Genomic DNA, 18,057 nt, shown 5'->3' with positions numbered 1-18,057 from the left:
CCAGTTACCAAAGCAAATATACTGGCTCCAGATGTGGTGGCACATTTGGAGTCCACCACATAATTTACTGAACACACCTCTAGACCCAACCTCAACCTTGGCCCTTTCACTGCTCTGATGACTCCTGGTGACCCCAGATTTCAAAGGAATCAGAGATTGAGGGTAGATTTAGACTAGATATAAAGAAGACATTTTTTCCATAGAGGGTGGTGAGACACTGGCCCAGGCTGCCCAGAGAGTTGGTAGATGCCCCATTCCTGGAACCATTGCAGGTTTGGGGCTCTGAACAACCTGCTCTAGTTGCAGATGTCTCTGGTGATTGCAGGAGGGTTGGACTAGCTGACCTTTAAAGGTCCTTTTCAACCCAAAGCATTCTGTGATTCACTTAACATAAGCTTCCAATCTTGGTGCCGTCTCACCCAAACCCTTTGTTATCCTAGCCCTTCGGCTCCTTCTGATAAAGCCATCATTCTGGACCTTCCCAGACTCATGCAGCCATCACCAATCTCAAAAGAAAATGGTCTTAGAGAGCTCTGTGTACTCTGCTCCAACTTTGCTCATCAGGCTGCACTGAACCTTCTCTTGACCTGACTTCATCCTGGCCTGCATTACAATCCTGCCGCCTTCTCCATCCACACCACCATCGCTTTCCCCATGTCAAATACTAACCCTAACCAAAACTCACCTGAGCCAGAAAGATGCATGCTATAGTCAACCTGCCTTAAGGCAGGATTCAGGTGGAGCTGCTGGAATGATTTATTATTTGTTAGAAACTACACTAAAATCAAGAATCTCATGAGATGGGACTAGGAGGGCTGGCTCTGGGGTTAACATCACCCTCCACGTCCAGGCTGTGTTGTGGTTTAGGCCCATGTTTCACAGCAGCCGTAAGGTAGGGGAAAAAATGGGTGAGTGCTGCTGGTGTGGAGTGTCACCTGCGCTGCTTCTCTGAATGAGGGGACCCTCCTGTCCCAGATTTCCCTGCCTGGTGTCACAGGGTCAAATAAAAAAATATACCCTGGGTGCATGGTCTGATAAATGTCTTTTTTGGCAAAAGGCAAGGTTCAGGGAAGGGTATCTGATGTCACCACTGCGAGGTGACCGGGCTGGGGCAGTTTCCTTAATTAACCTCCTGTAAATAAGGTGCTTTGATGGACTGCAAGTGCAGCAGTGGCACAGGGATCTATTTCTGAGGAAGTTCATCTGAATTCCAGCAGAGGTACAGATGCCTTCACTGAGAAGGTGCTGTGTTCAATAATAGCCCTCAAGTTCACAAACAAGTCTTTGATCTCTCCTGTTTCATGACTCTACAGCACTTCTGAAAGGCAGCAGAGTCCTCAGCCCCCACACAACAGAGCAGCAGCTTTTCTTCTTTTCTCCTGCTTACAGCAAACACAGGCAGGGAGGGGGCAGGCCCTGGGGCTGTGAGGGAATGACCTTACCTTCCTTGCAGCTTGGTGACAAGGGTTTGAAAAATAGGAATGGAACAGAATGGAATGGAATGGAGTGGAATGGAATGGAATGGAATGGAATGGAATGGAATGGAATGGAATGGAATGGAATGGAATGGAATGGAATGGAATGGAATGGAATGGAATGGAATGGATAGGATTGAAACATTTCAGTTGGAAAAGACCTTTAATAGCCTCCAGTCCAAGCATTCTCTAACTCTACCAGGTTTGGTGCTAAGCCGTGTACCTCAGCAGCACATCTCAGCATCTTTTGAACACCTCCAAGGATGGTGACTCCACCACCTCCCCGGGCAGCCTGGTCCAGCATTTGAGAACCCTTTCAGGGAAGAAATTCCTTCTAATGTCCAACCTAAACCTCCCCTGGTGCAACTCGAGGCCACTTCCTCTCATCCTACCACTTATTACTAGGGAGAAGAGACCAAGCCCCACCTGACTCCAGCCTCTTTTCAGGCAGTTGCAGAGAACCAGAAGGTGCCCTCTCAGCCTCCTTTTCTTCAGGCTGAATAACCCCAGCTCCCTCAGCTGCTGCTCACTAGCCCTGTTCTCCAGACCCCTTCCCAGCTTTGTTGCCCTTCTCTGGACACGCTCCAGCACCTCAATGTCCTTCTTGCAGTCAGGGGCCCAACAGTGACCCCAGTACTCAAGATGCAGCCTCAGCAGCATTGAGTACAGAGGGACAATGCCTGTCCTGGTCCTTCTGGGCACACTCTCTCTGATACCAATGCTGTTGGCCTTCTTGGGCCTGCACACATGCTGACTGACATTCAGCCAGATGTTGATCAGCACCTCCAGGTCTCAGTTCTGGCTGTGTGACATCTGCTCCAGTACTGCATATGGGATTTATGTAACCAACAGTTGCAAAACTATCAGAAGAAGAGAAGTTCCAGGCTGTTTGCATGCTTGATGCAAAGAAACTCAAGGCCAAGCCCCCCCACAGGCTGCATGTCCCCACGCTGTAGATCCCCTTGATCAAAGCTGCATGAGGATGCTCTACTCCATTTCCAAACCAGTGTCAAGAGGCAGTCACCAGGGCACTGGGTGGAGGCCGCCCGTCTGCACACCTCTGCTGGGAGCTGCACACCTCTGTGAGCACGTCCTGTCTGATTTGATGCGTTGTGTCTGAAGGGGAGGAGGCTCAGCCTCCAACCCAGCCCCACTGTGCCCATGGCCACAGGAGAATAAAGCCATGGACCCAGCAGTTAGTTCAGAGAAAGCAGGCACAGGCTTTTCCCTTGATTTCCATTCAGACTTCCAAAGGGATTTCTTTCTTTTCCCTGCCCCTTCTCTCTGGTTTATAAAGCACTGCTTACACCTACTTTCAGCTATAAATAAGGAATAATCATCTGCGTTTAACACTTATTAAAATTCTTTTTAAATTTACATGCAAAGGAGGAGCAGCCACAGGCTCCTGGCAGGTTGCCTCCAGAGCCCTTTGTTCTGCACAGATTCTACAGCACCGATGGGGCAGATAAATTTGTCTTCAGTGCCATAGTCTTGTCTTTGCTCTGAATCTTTGTTGTAACTACTGGAAGGTGTAGGTTGAGAAATGCTGGTTTGATTAGCTGGCCTTGTGGTTGGTCCCTTTTCATGCCAAATTCATTTAAGTGTTCCAGACACGGCTTACACCCATGGAATCTACAAATATCTCTCTCCCCTGTGCATCATAATTCCTGGGGTAGTAAGTGATGAATCATCAGGATCTAACGTGGAGATAAGCTAATTAGCATTAATCATAGCTCCTGCCTGAGGTGGGAAAATGCTAGGTGAGCAGTCTGAGTTATTTAATTCTTTTCTTTTCATTTCTTTCGATGTTACAAATCAGGCTCTTCAAAGCTCCTGAGCTCACAGGCTGGCAGTCTTCAGTGCCATGCAAAAGTCAACAGAGTCCTTTCGCGTCCTTGGGTCTCCCATTCCGCCCTGATCCCACCCATCTGGCCCCACCTGCAAGGCCACAGATTGTGGCTGGGCCACATCATGGTGTGGGATGGCTGCTAGACTTAGGAGTTTCTCCCTGCAAGAAATCTGATTGCAGCCCTCTCATGTTAAAATCATGAAGTGACTCTGAACTTAGCGAGGTACCATGGGAGAGAGGTCACATCGCTTGCTCCCTACAGCTACCTGAAAAGAGGCTGTAGTGAGGTGAGGGCTGGTCTCTTCTCCCTAGTAACAAGGGGTAGAATGAGAGGAAATGTCCTCAGGGTGCACCAGAGGATGTGGTGAAAGAATAGTCAGGGACTGGAACAGGCTGCGCAGGGAGGTGGTGGGGTCACCTTCCCTGGAGGTGTTCAAGAAATGTGTGGCCATGGCACTCTGGGACATGGTTTAATGGCCATGGTGGTGCTTGGTCCATGGCTGGACTCGATGTTCTAGGAGGCCTTTTCCAACCTTAGTGATTCTCTGATAGAGTGATAATGAGAAGTGTTTCCCAGGTGTAGAGATACCAGACTATGTTCCCTTCTTTCTACTCTGGGGACTCTTTCTGTGGAAGTTAGTTAAATGATGTTCCAGTGGTTTTCTTCTAGTAGGACACCTTCTAGTGAAAGATCCCAAGCCACAGGGAAGACTGAATGCTTCCTTCCAAGCCCTGCCTGGCTGCCAGCTGTCTTGCCCTGGCCAGGCAGGGCTATTGCAGTCAGAGTCTGTGGTGCAGAAGCATGAGGAATTCTGTCCAAGCAGAACACCACCATCTGGCACCACCCCAGGGTTGTTTATGACAAATTCCTTCATGTATTGTGAAGGAATACTCAGTGTGCCTCTAGATGCCTACATGCAGTGGCTTTGGTGGGGTCTCCTCTCCTGTGCTCTATGCAGGAGCAGGAACCCTGGTGCAAAGGGAACTCAGCATTTAGCATGAAGATTGCAGTGAGACCCAAACCCTGTGATGTTCTTGTCTGTGAGCTCAGGAATCCTGCACAGCCCCAGGCCCTGGGGTTGTCCTTGTGTCCAACATGTGCCTTTGCCACCCAGACAGAGCTGAGGTTATCTTTCCTAGAAGCTGCTGATCTGCCACTGGAAATGCCTTTCATTTCTCTGGATTTTGCCACGATCCCGTAACTCATAACCGTTCCAACTCCTCCTGCATGGTGTAACCTGCCCTTCCCTTCTCATCCATGGCACAAGGGCCTTGCAGAGAAACCACCCAGGTGTTTTCAGAGCAGTGTTGTGCTCCATGGACTGCTGGGGGAGGTCAGGGAGTTTGACCTCTTGAGCTTGTTCAGATGTAGCATAATTCTCCCTTTCACAGAAATACTCTGCCATAGCTCTGCACTGAGCTGGGAGAGGGAAAAAAGCCCAAAGCAAACAACCCAGGAAGCAAACCCAACAGTGCAGGAGCACAAAGCTGCTGCTTTCCCATGGTGAGTAACACCTGGGCCAGCTGAGAAGGGTTGTAACCACCAGCAGATGTCATTGCAGCCAGCACAGCCTAGGACTCATTAAGAGCAGAGGTACTGCGAGTGTTCATTGAGATAATACCTGGTGGAGAGTGGGAATGAAAAAATACATCAGGTAATCTCTGGTTGCCGGGTGGCTCATTCTTACATCACTGGTAGCTAGTTTACAGTAGGGAGAGTAGATATGAGGGATTAAATCCTGCACTACAATTTGTTTTCTGATGAATAATTATGATTTATTAGTCCCAAGTGCAAATTAGAGTAATTTAAAATATTCATAATTTTTTTCTTTTAAGAAAAAGGATCAGGCAGGTGGATTGTGTCTAATGGGGATGGTTTGGTCCTGATAGCCTCAGCAAGCCTAAGGATTAATGAAGAGGCGTTCCCCCTTCGCAGTAACATTTGGGCTCTTTAGGGATGCAAGGAACCTTTTTCTCCCTCCCCCCTGGGAGCCTGTGGGATGTTCCTGGATCACACTCTGTGCTCAGTGCTCCCTCCCATGCTGGCCCCTCTGAGGCGAGTGAGGGGCTTGTGGGGGCCTCAGGGATGTGCCAGGAGCTGGGTGTTGATTAGAGGAGTGACTCAGTGCTGGAACATGTTATCTTGGCGTCCATCCTTTGTTTTCTCCTTGTGTCTCCAGGACCTGGTAGCTTGTGTTGCAGTTGTGTCACTGTTGCTGTAACCTCAGCAGTAGTAAATCACTCCTTGGCTGCACCATTCCCAGAGCCTGGCCAAATCTGTGGGCTGTGCCTAGCCCCTGCACCCAAAACCTGCCTGGGTACCATCTTCTCTCATACCATGCCACGGGAAACAGGCCACTGAGACTGCCTTTGTGTCACCTCCTGGTATGACAGGGCCAGGGTTAGTGTTGTGCTGGAGATGTGCTGCTGGGGGTCACCAGGTAGTTTGTTGCTGTTTTCTCATCGCTTCCAAGTAATTCCAGGCTTCCTTGGTGCAGACACCTTACAGACACACTGTGCAGCAGCTCTGGGATGGCTGAGGGGGGCTGCACCACTGCATGTTTTCTGTCAGCATGGTAAATGTCCCCAGCATACTGCAGTGCTGCAGACGCATGGAAAACAGCTCACTGAACTGTTCAGCTGAGAACCTCAGTGCCAACACCACAGCCTCTGCAGCACCTAGATGGCAGTGGATAAGACCTCACTGCACAAAACGTCTGGCAGTGTCCCTCAGCTCTTGCTGGAGCAGAGCACAGTGTGTGGGGCATGCACAGCAGCGCATCAAGGCGTTTGCTGTGCTCTGTGTTCCTGCTCTTGCTAACCAATTTCTGGTCCTCCTAAATGTTCTTGCTAATGTTGGTAGAGATCCAGACAATGCTCTTGTTGTAATCAGTGGGAAAATTCACTATCATAAAGACAAAATGAGGGAAAAATGCTCAATAACCTCTATTCCTCAGTAACTTTCCCTCTCCTCTGATGGCCTTGGTAAGTTAGATACTGGTTGGGCTCAATGATCTTAAAGGTTTTTTTCTGTGATTCTGAGTCTATGGTTTTATGATTCTGTGATTTTTTGATGTTCTAATTCTGTGGCTCTGTGATTCTTTCATTCTGCAATTCTGTGATTCTCTGATTCTTTCTCTGGGGTCACCAGGCAGAGAAATGCCACTGAGCTGATATGGGAGCTCGGTTGGTAACTGGCAATGATTATTACTCTCTTGTCTACAGTGTATGGAAATATCTTCCATAAAATCTCCTGTGCTGAAGGTCAGAACCAGCAGTGAGCCTGCTGAGCTTGATCTTGCTCAAGACTTTTTTAAAGAAGAAATTGCTTTCTCTGTGTAGCACCTCAGTTTAAACCCAGAGTGGTGTGGAAACCCCATAATCCTTTATAATCTATATGGGTTTTACCTTTTGCAGTAGGGGAAAATGTAAATCCTGCCCACTGAAAATAGTGGTTTAATTGGATTTTTTCAGCCAATGTACAATCCACTGGTTATGATGAGTACTTCTACTTTAACAAATGAAATACCTGTGGAGGATTTGACTTTAATGTCCTGAAACAAGGATTTTTGGGGTTTTTTGGCCTCTGAATCATTGTCCTGATAGCAGGAGAGGTTTTTCATTCCCAGCTTTTCAGAAAGCAGATGTGGAACGTGTGGACTTCAGCTCAGGCCCTAAGTAACACCCAGACTGAAAAACTGCACTGCAGGCTTGTGGAGGTTGTGTGCATGTAGATTGATTTTTTTACTTTAATTGATGTTCTGTGTAACCTCAGTTTCATCACTCAGCAGATGGAGCTGCCATTTTTTGTAGCAGATCAGAGGGCACTGCAAGGAAGTTAAAAAAAGTACTAACCTGTGCTCTAAAATGACCTCCAGTGAAATAGCTGCTCCTTTGGAGTGGGTTAGGCTAGTTAGTTGTCTGGTTAGGGAAAAAGAACCTCTGCCAGAAGCCTGATAAACTGCTGGTACCCTGGATGATCATCTGTCCTTCCTTCTCCAACTCCTTTCCATCTAAGTGGGTGAAAATGCTGCTGGGGTGAATCAGTTTGTACTTCCTGGCAACAGCAGACACAGAACAGGACTCAAATCAGCAAGTTCAACAAATGCCCCCACAGAAACTCCAATTATTTTCTCATGTCAAAGAGAGTTGAAGCCTTCCACGTTGCCCTGAGGTGACCCTGTGAGGAGCTAAGCAACCACCCTCCACCTCTCGCCAAATTTCCCCAAAAATGACCTAAAGGAAAAGAATCGCCATCCCTTGAGGACACCTCTGGTGGCACCACCATCCCATGTGATGTCAATAAGATAGAATTAAGCAGGTTGGAAAAGACCTTCGAGATCAATGTCATCATTGGGGTCTCACAGTGGAGGCAAGTCCAGGCAGATCCTGCAGAGAGCTTTGTTGTACTGGAATGTGCTGGGACATAGCTGCCTGCTTGCAGTTCAGCAGCCCTGAGCCCTGCCTGGATCCCCAAAGTCAAAGCAAAACAAAGTGGAAAGAGCAAAGTTTCTTCAATTATGTTTCTCATCCAAACCATATCAAATTGCAGGTTTCTCATTTTTTTTGACATGAAGCCTTTGATCAGTCCTGCCTTGTGAAGTTTCATCTACTTGGGTTAAAATGAAACCCAAGCCCAGGCACAGTTTGTGTGGTCTCTGCTCCGGAAGGGAGAATGCTTCACATCTGTACTGACCCTGCTGTTCCCAAGCTGTTCTTCAGTCACTCTCGTAAAGCTGGAGCCAGAAACCTCCTGGAGCTCTGGCTGAGAAGCCAGCCTAGCTGTAGCAGGAGTTATTTCTTACCTATTCCTTAGCACAAAGCATAAAGTTTGCTGTGTTTCACCTCTAGGCACAGTTGTGACACCTCCTTGCACCGTGATTAGTTGTATCTAGAAACTGAGCCCTTCAGACAGGGGCTGAACTGTGGAACCAGCTCTCTAGAAGCTGCTTTCCATACCAAGACCCAGAGATGAAAATAATCTCATGACCATCCACTCCTGTAGTAAAATCTTATGCAATTAAATCTATGAATCTCAATACCTGAAAAACAGGATTTGATGACACATGACAAGAGCCAGGTTAAAATATGTATGACTTCATACCAGCAGTGTAGGTAATCTTCAGCATTGCGAGTGCAGAGGAGATGAAATCAAGGCATGGGGTGGGGATGGCACTGGGCTGGAGTTTCCTCCTTTATTCCCATCCCTTACCTTGAGTCTCATTCTGCAAATGAGCCCAAATAAAAACAGGGTAGAGGATCTGAAAAGCTGGCTGTATAGAGTCAGGGAATGCTGTGGTACTTAGTACATCCCATCTCTCCTGATTCATTACAGAATCCCAGCACAAATGGGGTTGGAAGGGACATAGGGGCATCATCCAGTCCAACCCCCTGCTAAAGCAGGGCACCCACAGCAGCTTGCACAGGATCGCAGTGGCTGAGGGTTTGGAATCTCTGCAGAGAAGGAGACTCCATAACCTCTCTGGGCAGCCTGCTCCAGGGCTCAGCACCCTCACAGCAAAGAAGCTTTTCCCTAAGTTCAGATGGAACCTCCTGGGTTCCAGTTTGTGCCCACTGCCACTTGTCCTGTCCCTGGGCACCACTGAGAAGAGTCTGGCCCCAGCCTCTTGCCCCCCACAGGTCCTAGAGCTCTTGCTGAGCATTGCTCAGGTCCCCTCCGGGGCTGCTCTTCTCCAGGCTCAACATCACCAGGGCTCTCAGCCTTTGCTCTCATAGAGATGCTGCAGTTCATGGTGGGGAATTAGGATATTCAGGTAGCAGAGCTGCCACATCCCCGTGCAGTCCAAATCCATCTCACATTCTGGGATCAGACCACTCAGTTCTAAATCTCACACAGGAGTCTCAAGGACCCTTCATCCCATGCTGCCAATGGCCACAGCAGCTCCTCACCTCTGTCTGCAGGGATTAGCTGGGGAGCCTTTAAACTGCTCCTTGTTCTGCATCTCATTGGCAGTAACATTTAAGGAACTTCTAGAAGTCAAGTGGCAGGACAAGATTAATTTGGATTCCTTTCTAATCCTAATTACAATGGTATTTGCTTCCCACGATAGGAGGTGTGCATTACCATACGTGTGAGTTTGGTTCTGTAGTCTGTCTGCTTCCCTCCCCCCAACAATAAGCAACAACAAAAAAGATGAAATAATATTTAATGCAATTTTACAGCCATTAAACAAAATGGACTTTTTTTTAATCTGGGAACAACCATGGGATGGGCAGAGGAGAAAACCATTCCATTCCCTGTTAATTTCCCTTGTGCTTTAAAGATATGCAAATCCAGCAAGGCCAGGTTTTAATGCAGCCCTTGCATGAAGAGATCAGAGCAAGATCCAGAGGGGGAAGCAGGGCTTGGCAGCTTGTCGGGGGCTCCGTCAGCTCCAGAGGGGAGATAAATTCCACCTTTTAATTAAAATGTTTATTCCTCTCTGCACAATAACACTTGCTTGCTTTCAGAGGGGGGGAAACGGTATTAAGCATTAAAGGAACTAATTCCTCCTATCAGGAACATTAGGATTCCTCCCAGGCAGACACAGGGTATCATCCAGGATTAGTGGCTGTAGCATTCTTTGTAAATGTCACCCTTGAAAGTGAGCAAGAAGGAAAGCTGCTATCTCCTTACAGCTGCAGGGGGCCAATGCAGCAGCCCCCATCTTTGGAGGGAATTACCCTCCCACCGTGTCCTCCAGAGAGATGATTGGCAGAGAAACTGGGAAATGAGTGTGAGCACAGATTAGGATAAGGCAGGGGTGGCTCTGGGCTGGGCACAAGGCAGCTCTCCCTAGTCCTGTCCAAGGGTCTCTGATGGGTCTGGGGGCTCACAGTGGGCAGAGATGTCCCTCACCACAGCCCTTGCCCCTTGGGCTTCACAGATGGTTGGAAGAATGAATGTTAGTGTGAGAGTGACATTCCAAGCCACAGCTGTCCATCCCCATGCTGTCCCAGGAGCAATGCAGTGCAAAGATCTAGGAGAGACCCTGGAGACTGGGAGCAGCCACAGTGCATGCATTCATGGCCAGCCATGGTGGAAATACTCTTGCCATCCGTGTAAACAGCAAAGGGTTCCACCCTGGCAGGGACGTGCATGCCCCTGAACAAAGATAACTGCTACCAGTTATCATCCCTGGCTGCATCCCTCTTACCTGTTAAGTGCTAGTGGCATGTGCTTAGGCATGGCCACCCCCGACATGCTGAAAGATCTTTTGGTGTCACCTGATGCTGTACTTGTGCTTGGCCTTGGTGGTCACAGCTCTCTCTGAACAGCAGTATCATCATCACCATTATTATTATTGTTATTGTTACTCTTTTGTTCTCAGCACAGTCACTAAGCCTTTCAGATGAGGTGAGACACTCTTGATTTGTTGTCTTCTTTTTTCAGTGATGTTCTTGCATAGTGAGATCTCCCCTGAGGCTTACAGGTTAAAGAGAAATAGAATAGAATCATAGAATCATTTTGGCTGCAAAAGACCTTAAAGATCATCAAGCCCAACTGTTAATTATTTTGATTAGAAGAGAACTTTAAGATCATCAGGTCCAACCATTAACCCAGCACTGCCACTAAGCCATAGCCCTCAGCACCACATCATACACAGCTTTTAAACCCCTCCAGGGATGGAGACTCCACCACTGCCCTGGGCAGCCTGGGCCAGGGCTTGAGAGGACAGGAGAGGAAAACATAAATAAAATATACAAATGAAAAATGGAATAAAATGGAATAAAATAAATAAAATAAAGAGTGTAGTGCCTGCATCTGTCCCATCCCAAGCCTAGAGATAGGGACAAAAGTCCTGTGACAGATCTGTCCAGGTGCCATGGTGACACCAGCAGTACCCATGGTGGCTATGCCCCCTGGCACTGCTGCAGCACAAGGGGGCAGGTTTCACCCTCTCTGATGTTTGGAGAATTGAAACACCTTAAATCAGAGCAGAGATTGTGGGTGTTGTTATGAAGTCCCCTGTGCCCTTTCAGATACCTGGGCTGGTTTCATCTTGTTTCAGTAGAAGAGAAAAACCCATCTGAGCTGCCAGAGCCACCTCCTGATGCCCAGGGGATGTGGAAGCCAACATTTGCCTCCAGAAAACTGGGCAGCACTGACAGCTGCAGGGTTGGTGCTGGGCTGCTGCACCCAGAAATCCCAGGGGCTGTGACAGCCCAGCACCTGAGCCACCTCCGCTCAGATCCAGGGCCCAGGTAGGGCTGGGGGTTACAAATGGTTGTGCAAAGCCCCCAGGCTGCTGGTGTGAGAGACTGGGATGTGGCTCTCACAGTGCAAACCCTCTTGCACCAAGCCTTGCACCGTAAGTTCTGGCTGGTGCAGGGCTGCCCATGAGGGTCATGTCTGCGGTCTTTGGAGCCTTGCCCAAGGGTGAGCCTTGGCTCTGTGGCACACTTCTATTTTGTTTTCCTCCCTTCCCCTCTTGGACATTTCCCTGGTTTGGTTAATTCTGGGTATCTGACCAACTGCTGGTCTCTGAGAAGCAATGAAATAAAGGAGGTCAGATACTATCAGCCTCTGTGGGTCAAGGAGGTGCCTCCTCACTTGAAGCCTCAAGACTTACCAGTAACTGCAGGCCTAGCAGCTTCTGATTCAATGCCACAGAACCCCCCATGGGACAGAGATAGGGTGGGGGGGTTTCTCCATTGCCCACAAGGCAAGAGAATCAATAACCAAATGTTGTAGAGGAGGGGACATAGCTGGGGGGTGGCAGCCCCAGTGTTATATTACCCCAGTGTTGGGGAGTGACAGGAGGGAGTTGGTGGTGTGGTGCAGCCCCTGGATTGTGTCACCCCAGCATTGGTTTCCATAAAGCCAAATGTCAGCGTGGCCCTTTGTGGCAGCCAGCACACTGGGACTAGAGGATCGTTTTGTCCCCTTCTGAGCAGATGCAGCACCACAGAATCATAGTATTGTTTTGGTTGGAAAAGGCCTCTAAGATCATCAAGTCTCAGCCATCAATCTAAGACCACCATGGCCACTAAACCATGGGCACAGGTGCCATGGCCATAGGTTTCTGGAACACCTCCAGGGATGGGGACTCCACCACCCTCCTGGGCAGCCTGTGCCAATCCCTGACCTCTCTTTCACAGAAAGTTCTGTTTAGCATCACAGCAGCAGCATTTCCCAAACAAGGTGAGCCAGAGAGATTCCTGCATGGTTGAGAAGGCTTCTGGAGTGAGGTGGTCTTCTGCTGAATGTCACTGTAAAGATGAGGGCAGTGATGCCAGAAGTTCATTTTTCAGGGGCTTTCACCTCTCTGATACAGAATAGAGTAGAGTAGAGTAGAGTAGAGTAGAGTAGAGTAGAGTAGAGTAGAGTAGAGTAGAGTAGAATAGAATAGACCAGACCAGACCAGACCAGGTTGGAAGAGACCTTCAAGATCATCATGTCCAACCTATCATCCAACACCACCTAATCAACTAACCCATGGCACCAAGCACCCTATCAAGTCTCCTCCTGAACACCTCCAGGGATGGTGACTCCACCACCTCCCTCGGCAGCACATTCCAATGGGCAATCACTCTGTGTAGAACTTCTTCCTAACCTCCAGTCCGAACCTTCCCTGGTGCAGCCTGATACTGTGTCCTCTTGTTCTGGTGCTGGGTGCTTGGGAGAAGAGACCAACTCCCACCTGGCTACAGCCTCCCTTCAGGGAGTTGTGGAGAGCAAGAAGATCTCCCCTGAGCCTCCTCCTCTCCAGGCTAAGCAAGATACGGGGTGTAGCTGCCTCATGTCCCCGTGAGAAAGCAGCCTCTGGAGGGATGTTGGAGCTTGGTTTTTCCTTGTCTCTTTCTTTTTTTTTTGTCCTCATGAAGAACCACCTACATCTTTCTCTTAGCAGATAAATACTTGTGAAGAGAAACAGCTCTTCCTGTGCCCGTAAACAACAAAAGCTCAGCTCTTTCCCCTGCAGAGGTTTAACTTCACAACAATAACCATCACTGCTTTCAAACAGAAACTGGCAGCAGCACAGAAAGCCACAGAGAACTTTTGAAAGGTTTTGAAGTTCGTTCTCTGTGTTTGGCCCCATCATGTCTGGAAAGAGGTGACCTCTGACTGCTGGGACACAGCAGGTGTTTAATGCCAGGGAGCTTGTCCCCTGGTACCCAAGTGATGCTTGGTGCTGTGACACTCATCAGAGTCACAGGGGACAGTCAGCATCCTGGGAGCTGAGTTTTGTCACTTAAGGCAAAACTCCAATGTGCAAAAATGGGCAGGGCTGCTCCGGTGGATTTTAAAGACACTGAAAGAAATCAGAGGGCAAGGGAAAGAGCTGAGGGAATAAACTCTCCATCAGCCACAAAATGTAGAGTGCAGGGATAAAAACCTGGGCAAGGACAATATTGAATGGAAACAGAGCAAGGACAGTGTTGGATAAATAGACTACAGGCCTTGGGGAGTGAGGCTGGAGAAATGCCCAGCAGACAAGGACCTAGGGATGCTGAATGACAGCAGCTGACCATGAGGCAGTGTGTCCCCAGGTGGCCAAGAAGGCCAACAGCATCAGTGGTGCGTAGAGCAGGAGTAGGGAAGTGATCTTCCCCCTGTATGGGCACTGGAGGAGGAGCAGCTGAGGGACCTGGGGCTGTTTGGTCTGGACTCTCACTCTCTACAACTGCCTGAAAGGAAGTTGGAGCCAGGTTGGGGTCAATCTCTTCTCTCTAGTACCGGGGGATAGAATGTGAGGAAATGCCTCAGGTAGTACCAGGAAAGGTTTAGGTTGGTTATTAGGGGGGGAAGATACTCAAAAGGTAGTCAGGGATTGGCACAGGCTGCCCAGGGAGGCGGTGGAGTCCCCATCCCTGGAGGTGTTCAGGAAAAGCATGGCCATGGCACCTGGGGCCATGGTTTGATGGCTGTGGTGGTGTTAGGACAACAGCTGGACTGGATGCTCTTAGAAGGCTTTTCCAGCCCAAGCAGTTCTGTGAGTCTAGGCAAATCCTGAGCAAGGGCCATATTGGATAAAAATCTGAGCAAGGACAATGGATGAAATCTTGAGCAAGTGCAATATTTGCTTGTATGTGCATCCTAACCCCATCAGCTCCTTGCTGCATTGCCCATGCAGAATTACTGCAAGAATCAATAGCTGCATATCATTATTTCCCTTGGTTTGACTGCTGCTCATAAGCAGTTCTGGGGTATACAGGGCAGCAGGGCTCTTCTGGTCATGGGAGATGTGGTCTCTTGGTGCCTGGAGGAACTCTTGGTGATGCTGAGGGTAAAGGCCGGCAGCAGCTCCATGCTGCAGCCACACTGGGTGACTTGGCCTTGAACCAGGGAGCTGCTGCTGCTGCTGCTGTTGCTGCTGCAGCCTGGCTTTGCATGACTGGGTGAGGGCAGCCTGAGCGTGGGTGGCTTTAACTTTCCCTGCTTCCTTTGTGCTGTGACTGCAGCAAAAGTGAGAAAAGAGAAACAAGTGTCTGGAGATGAGAAATGAGTCGCTGCTGCCGAGGGCTCCAGCCCCAGCATTTGCAGGCAGCACCCAAAGCGGTCCGCAGCAGCTACTGGGGTGATCTTCTGTCACAGCAGCTCCTGGTGCAAGACCCTGGGGAGAAGAGGGGTGAAGGTGTCTGCTGACACAGCCTGGGGCCCTGGGATGGGAGATTTGTCTGAACTTGGAGGTGCCACTCTGCAGAGCTGTGTTTGAGTTGTGGGCTTCAGGTCTCAGAGCACCCCAAGTGACAGCATTACCCTCAAGCTCAGCCAGGAGCAGACAGATTGGATATTAGGAAAAATGTCTTTCCTGAAAGAGTGGTCAGGCACTGGCACAGGCTGCCCAGGGAGGGAGGTGGTGGAGTCACCGGCCCTGGAGGGGTTCAAAAACCGTATGGATGTGACACTTGTTCAGACCATGGTTCAGTGGGCGTGGTGGTGGTGGGTTGACAGTTGGACTTGACGATCTTAGAGTGCTTTTCCAAACTTTATGATTGTAGTCTATGATTCTGTGTACCTAACAATGCCCCCAATAATTTGTCCCTAATAATCTGCTTATTGGGACTGATGTTTGGGTAAAGAGCAAAATGCACATTCATGCCTGTTACAGGCACCTTCCCCAGCAGTGGAGCCTGCTGACCTCAGACTTTTCTCTCCATGGCATGATGACTAATTCTGCAGTGAAAAGGAATTGATTCCTCACCAAAGCAGCAACATCAAAACTTCACAGGTTTTGTTTTTTCATGGCTGGTGTGTCAACTCATCTTGCCCTCTCTGAGAAGTGATGTCAAAGCAAACACATTTGGGGCAGCTTGGGGTCAGACTGCAGCCTGCAGCGCATGAGCTGCGCCCAGGGCTTTCATCCTGGAGGCACCCAAGCAGGTCAGAGGAGCTTGGGAACGTTCTCGGAGCTCAACCCATTCATCTTCCAGCTCTGTGCCAGGACCAGCCAGGGTGGCTCCTCCCAGCAGCTGGACACATGGCAGAGTGGATGGCACAGGGCTCTTGGCCTGCCAAAAGCCCTCTGCCTTGGTGGTGACAACCACCAACCTGGCATGACCACGGTCCCTTGGGCAGGCTCCTCTCCCCAGACTGGCCACCAGCAAGCTGGCGCTGGCCTTTTCTTGTCACTCTCTTTGGGGCCACCAACATGGGACAGTCCAAAAGTGAGGTGACCAACCTGTCCTGATGGCCACCAGTGTGGGACAGTTTGAAAGTGAGATGCTCCATCCTACACCAGGCCTCTGCACTCCTCAGGATGCTTCCAGCCTCCCCTTGCCTGGGGGCAGTCATGGGGTCCAGCATGGCCTGGGGTGATGGGGACATTTCATTTCATGGGCAAGGATAGCAAAAGCTCAGAGCTCCATGCCTGTTTAACTGAGCAGGAGCCAGCCCAGCACCCCACAGTCCCTGAGCCTGCTGCCTGTGCCACGCCACTGTGTGCTGGTCGGAAGGGTTACATTCCCAGTTGCCTGCTGTGCACAGCAACTCTGCATTTGGTAAGCATCAGGAATTAGGGAAGCCCTGAGTTCTGAGAAGCAAATGATCTTGGAGGTCTCTTCCACCCTGGCTGATTCTGTGATTCTGCGAACCTGCATGTCTCCTGGGTTTTATTTGCATGAGCAAACCTTAGTGGGAAAGACACATGCAAAGCAGCATCTCCATTGGTTTGTTTTCCTTGTTTTCCTTTCCACACCATGGGTTTCCTCCTTTGGAGCAGGGATGCAAGATGCAAGACTTGCCCAGGGCTCTTGGGCTGCTGTGCCAGCAGCTTGGAGTGGCAGGGAGAGCTCCAGGATAGGTCCTCCAGAGCCATCAGCTCTGACTGTGCCACCACCACCAAAACCATCATTGTGTACTCACTCTGCCTGAGCAACATCAGTCCCACAGTGGAAGGTACCAGTGAATCAAGCCCAGAGACTGCACATGACTTGTCCAAAGCCAGGCAGCAAATCATCTGGAGGCTTGGGTACCAATGCCCAGCTTCTATCCCTGGAGAGCTGTCTTACCTGGTCTGTTCTCATTTTCTCCCCATTTTGGAGTGCCCTCAGTCCTGTTTTTCTTCCTGGATTTATCTGGGACAAATCCTAACATTCCACCACCAAGGCAAAGTCATGTTTGGGTTTAAAGGCAGCCATGGGCGAAACCAGGCATGTATGGAGCAGGCTGTGGTGCTGGCGGCGGGCGGCTGGCTGCAGACGGCAGCCTCTGCCTGTTTTCCTCAGGCTCTTTTCAGCAGGCTCCCCTCGCCCTGCTCCAACACGCAGAAGGCTTCACAGAAAAGCACCTTCCACAAAGATGTTGGGCTCTGATGGCCTTGCCACGTGGAACCAGGAGTAGCTGCAAGAGGAGAGGGATTTTTCTTTGCCAAGTTTGGGGTTGCTGCATCCCCAGCACTGCTTGAGCTCTCTCTGGTCCTTCTCCCAGCACTGGAGCTGGGACTGAGGTGGATTGCATCCTCAGGGCTTGCTGGTGACCACGTCACAGTTTCAAAGGCATTGCCCCAACGCTGTTCCGTGGCTGTCCCTGCTTGAGGGCCCCACTTAGGAAAGTGCAGGATGTGAAAGTCCAGATTTAGACCCTGTGGTAGCACAGAGCAGAAAACAAGAGCAATGCACTGGGTCACGTGCTTGTAGCATCCATCCTGGAATAAAAAAGTTCTGAATTTTGAAAGCTCATGTTGATTTGGGCTGGTTTCCACCTGCCCATGCCATCAGCTGGTGTCACTGCTTGGGTTATGGGTTATGGTTCAAAGCCATGTTAGACACAGCCTTCAGCAACCTGGTCTAGTAGGTGTCCCACGGCAGAAGAGCTGGAACTACATGATCCTCAAGGTCCCTTCCAACCCAAACCATTCTCTGGCTTTGTGATTTTCCTTGAAGGATGCTGCAGTGTTTATTTAAGTAGCCAAGAACATTTTCTGCTTGTCCTTGAGAGTCAATGGGGACTCTTAGTAATTCCCAGCCTTGCTTGCAGTGACAGGACTGCCAAGGGCACCAAGCTTCCTTGCTCATGGAGCTCACCAACTTCTGAGCCCTCTCCCTCCTTGTGTCTTGCAGTCCAACAAAGTTCCCGTGGTGCAGCCGTCCCATGGAGTCCACCCACTCACCCCCCTCATCCCTTACAGCAACGACCATTTCAGCCACGGCTCCCACTCACCCCACCTGCCCGCCGACATCAGCCAGAAACAAGGTAATGGCACCGCTGGGGCCTGCCTGCTGGGAGGGGCAGGGGGCTGGAGTCCACCGAGATCAAGGCTGGCACCTCCCTGGTGCCACATCAGCTGG

At 49.9% G+C, this 18,057-nt stretch overlaps 1 protein-coding gene across 1 annotated transcript in view; it reads left to right on the top strand.

Annotated features, from left to right (window-relative positions):
* Positions 1-18,057, top strand: part of TCF7 (transcription factor 7) — a 69,232-nt gene that overhangs the window by 31,865 nt on the left and 19,310 nt on the right. The window contains exon 4 of the mRNA XM_054168432.1: positions 17,830-17,962. Coding sequence (XP_054024407.1) covers positions 17,830-17,962 — 133 coding nt within the window. The remainder of the gene's footprint in view (positions 1-17,829; positions 17,963-18,057) is intronic.

Source organism: Dryobates pubescens, chromosome 16 (genome assembly GCF_014839835.1).
Source record: "Dryobates pubescens isolate bDryPub1 chromosome 16, bDryPub1.pri, whole genome shotgun sequence".
Lineage (NCBI taxonomy): Eukaryota > Metazoa > Chordata > Aves > Piciformes > Picidae > Dryobates > Dryobates pubescens.
Note: the sequence above shows the minus strand (reverse complement) of the source record. Positions and strands in the feature narration are given on the sequence as shown.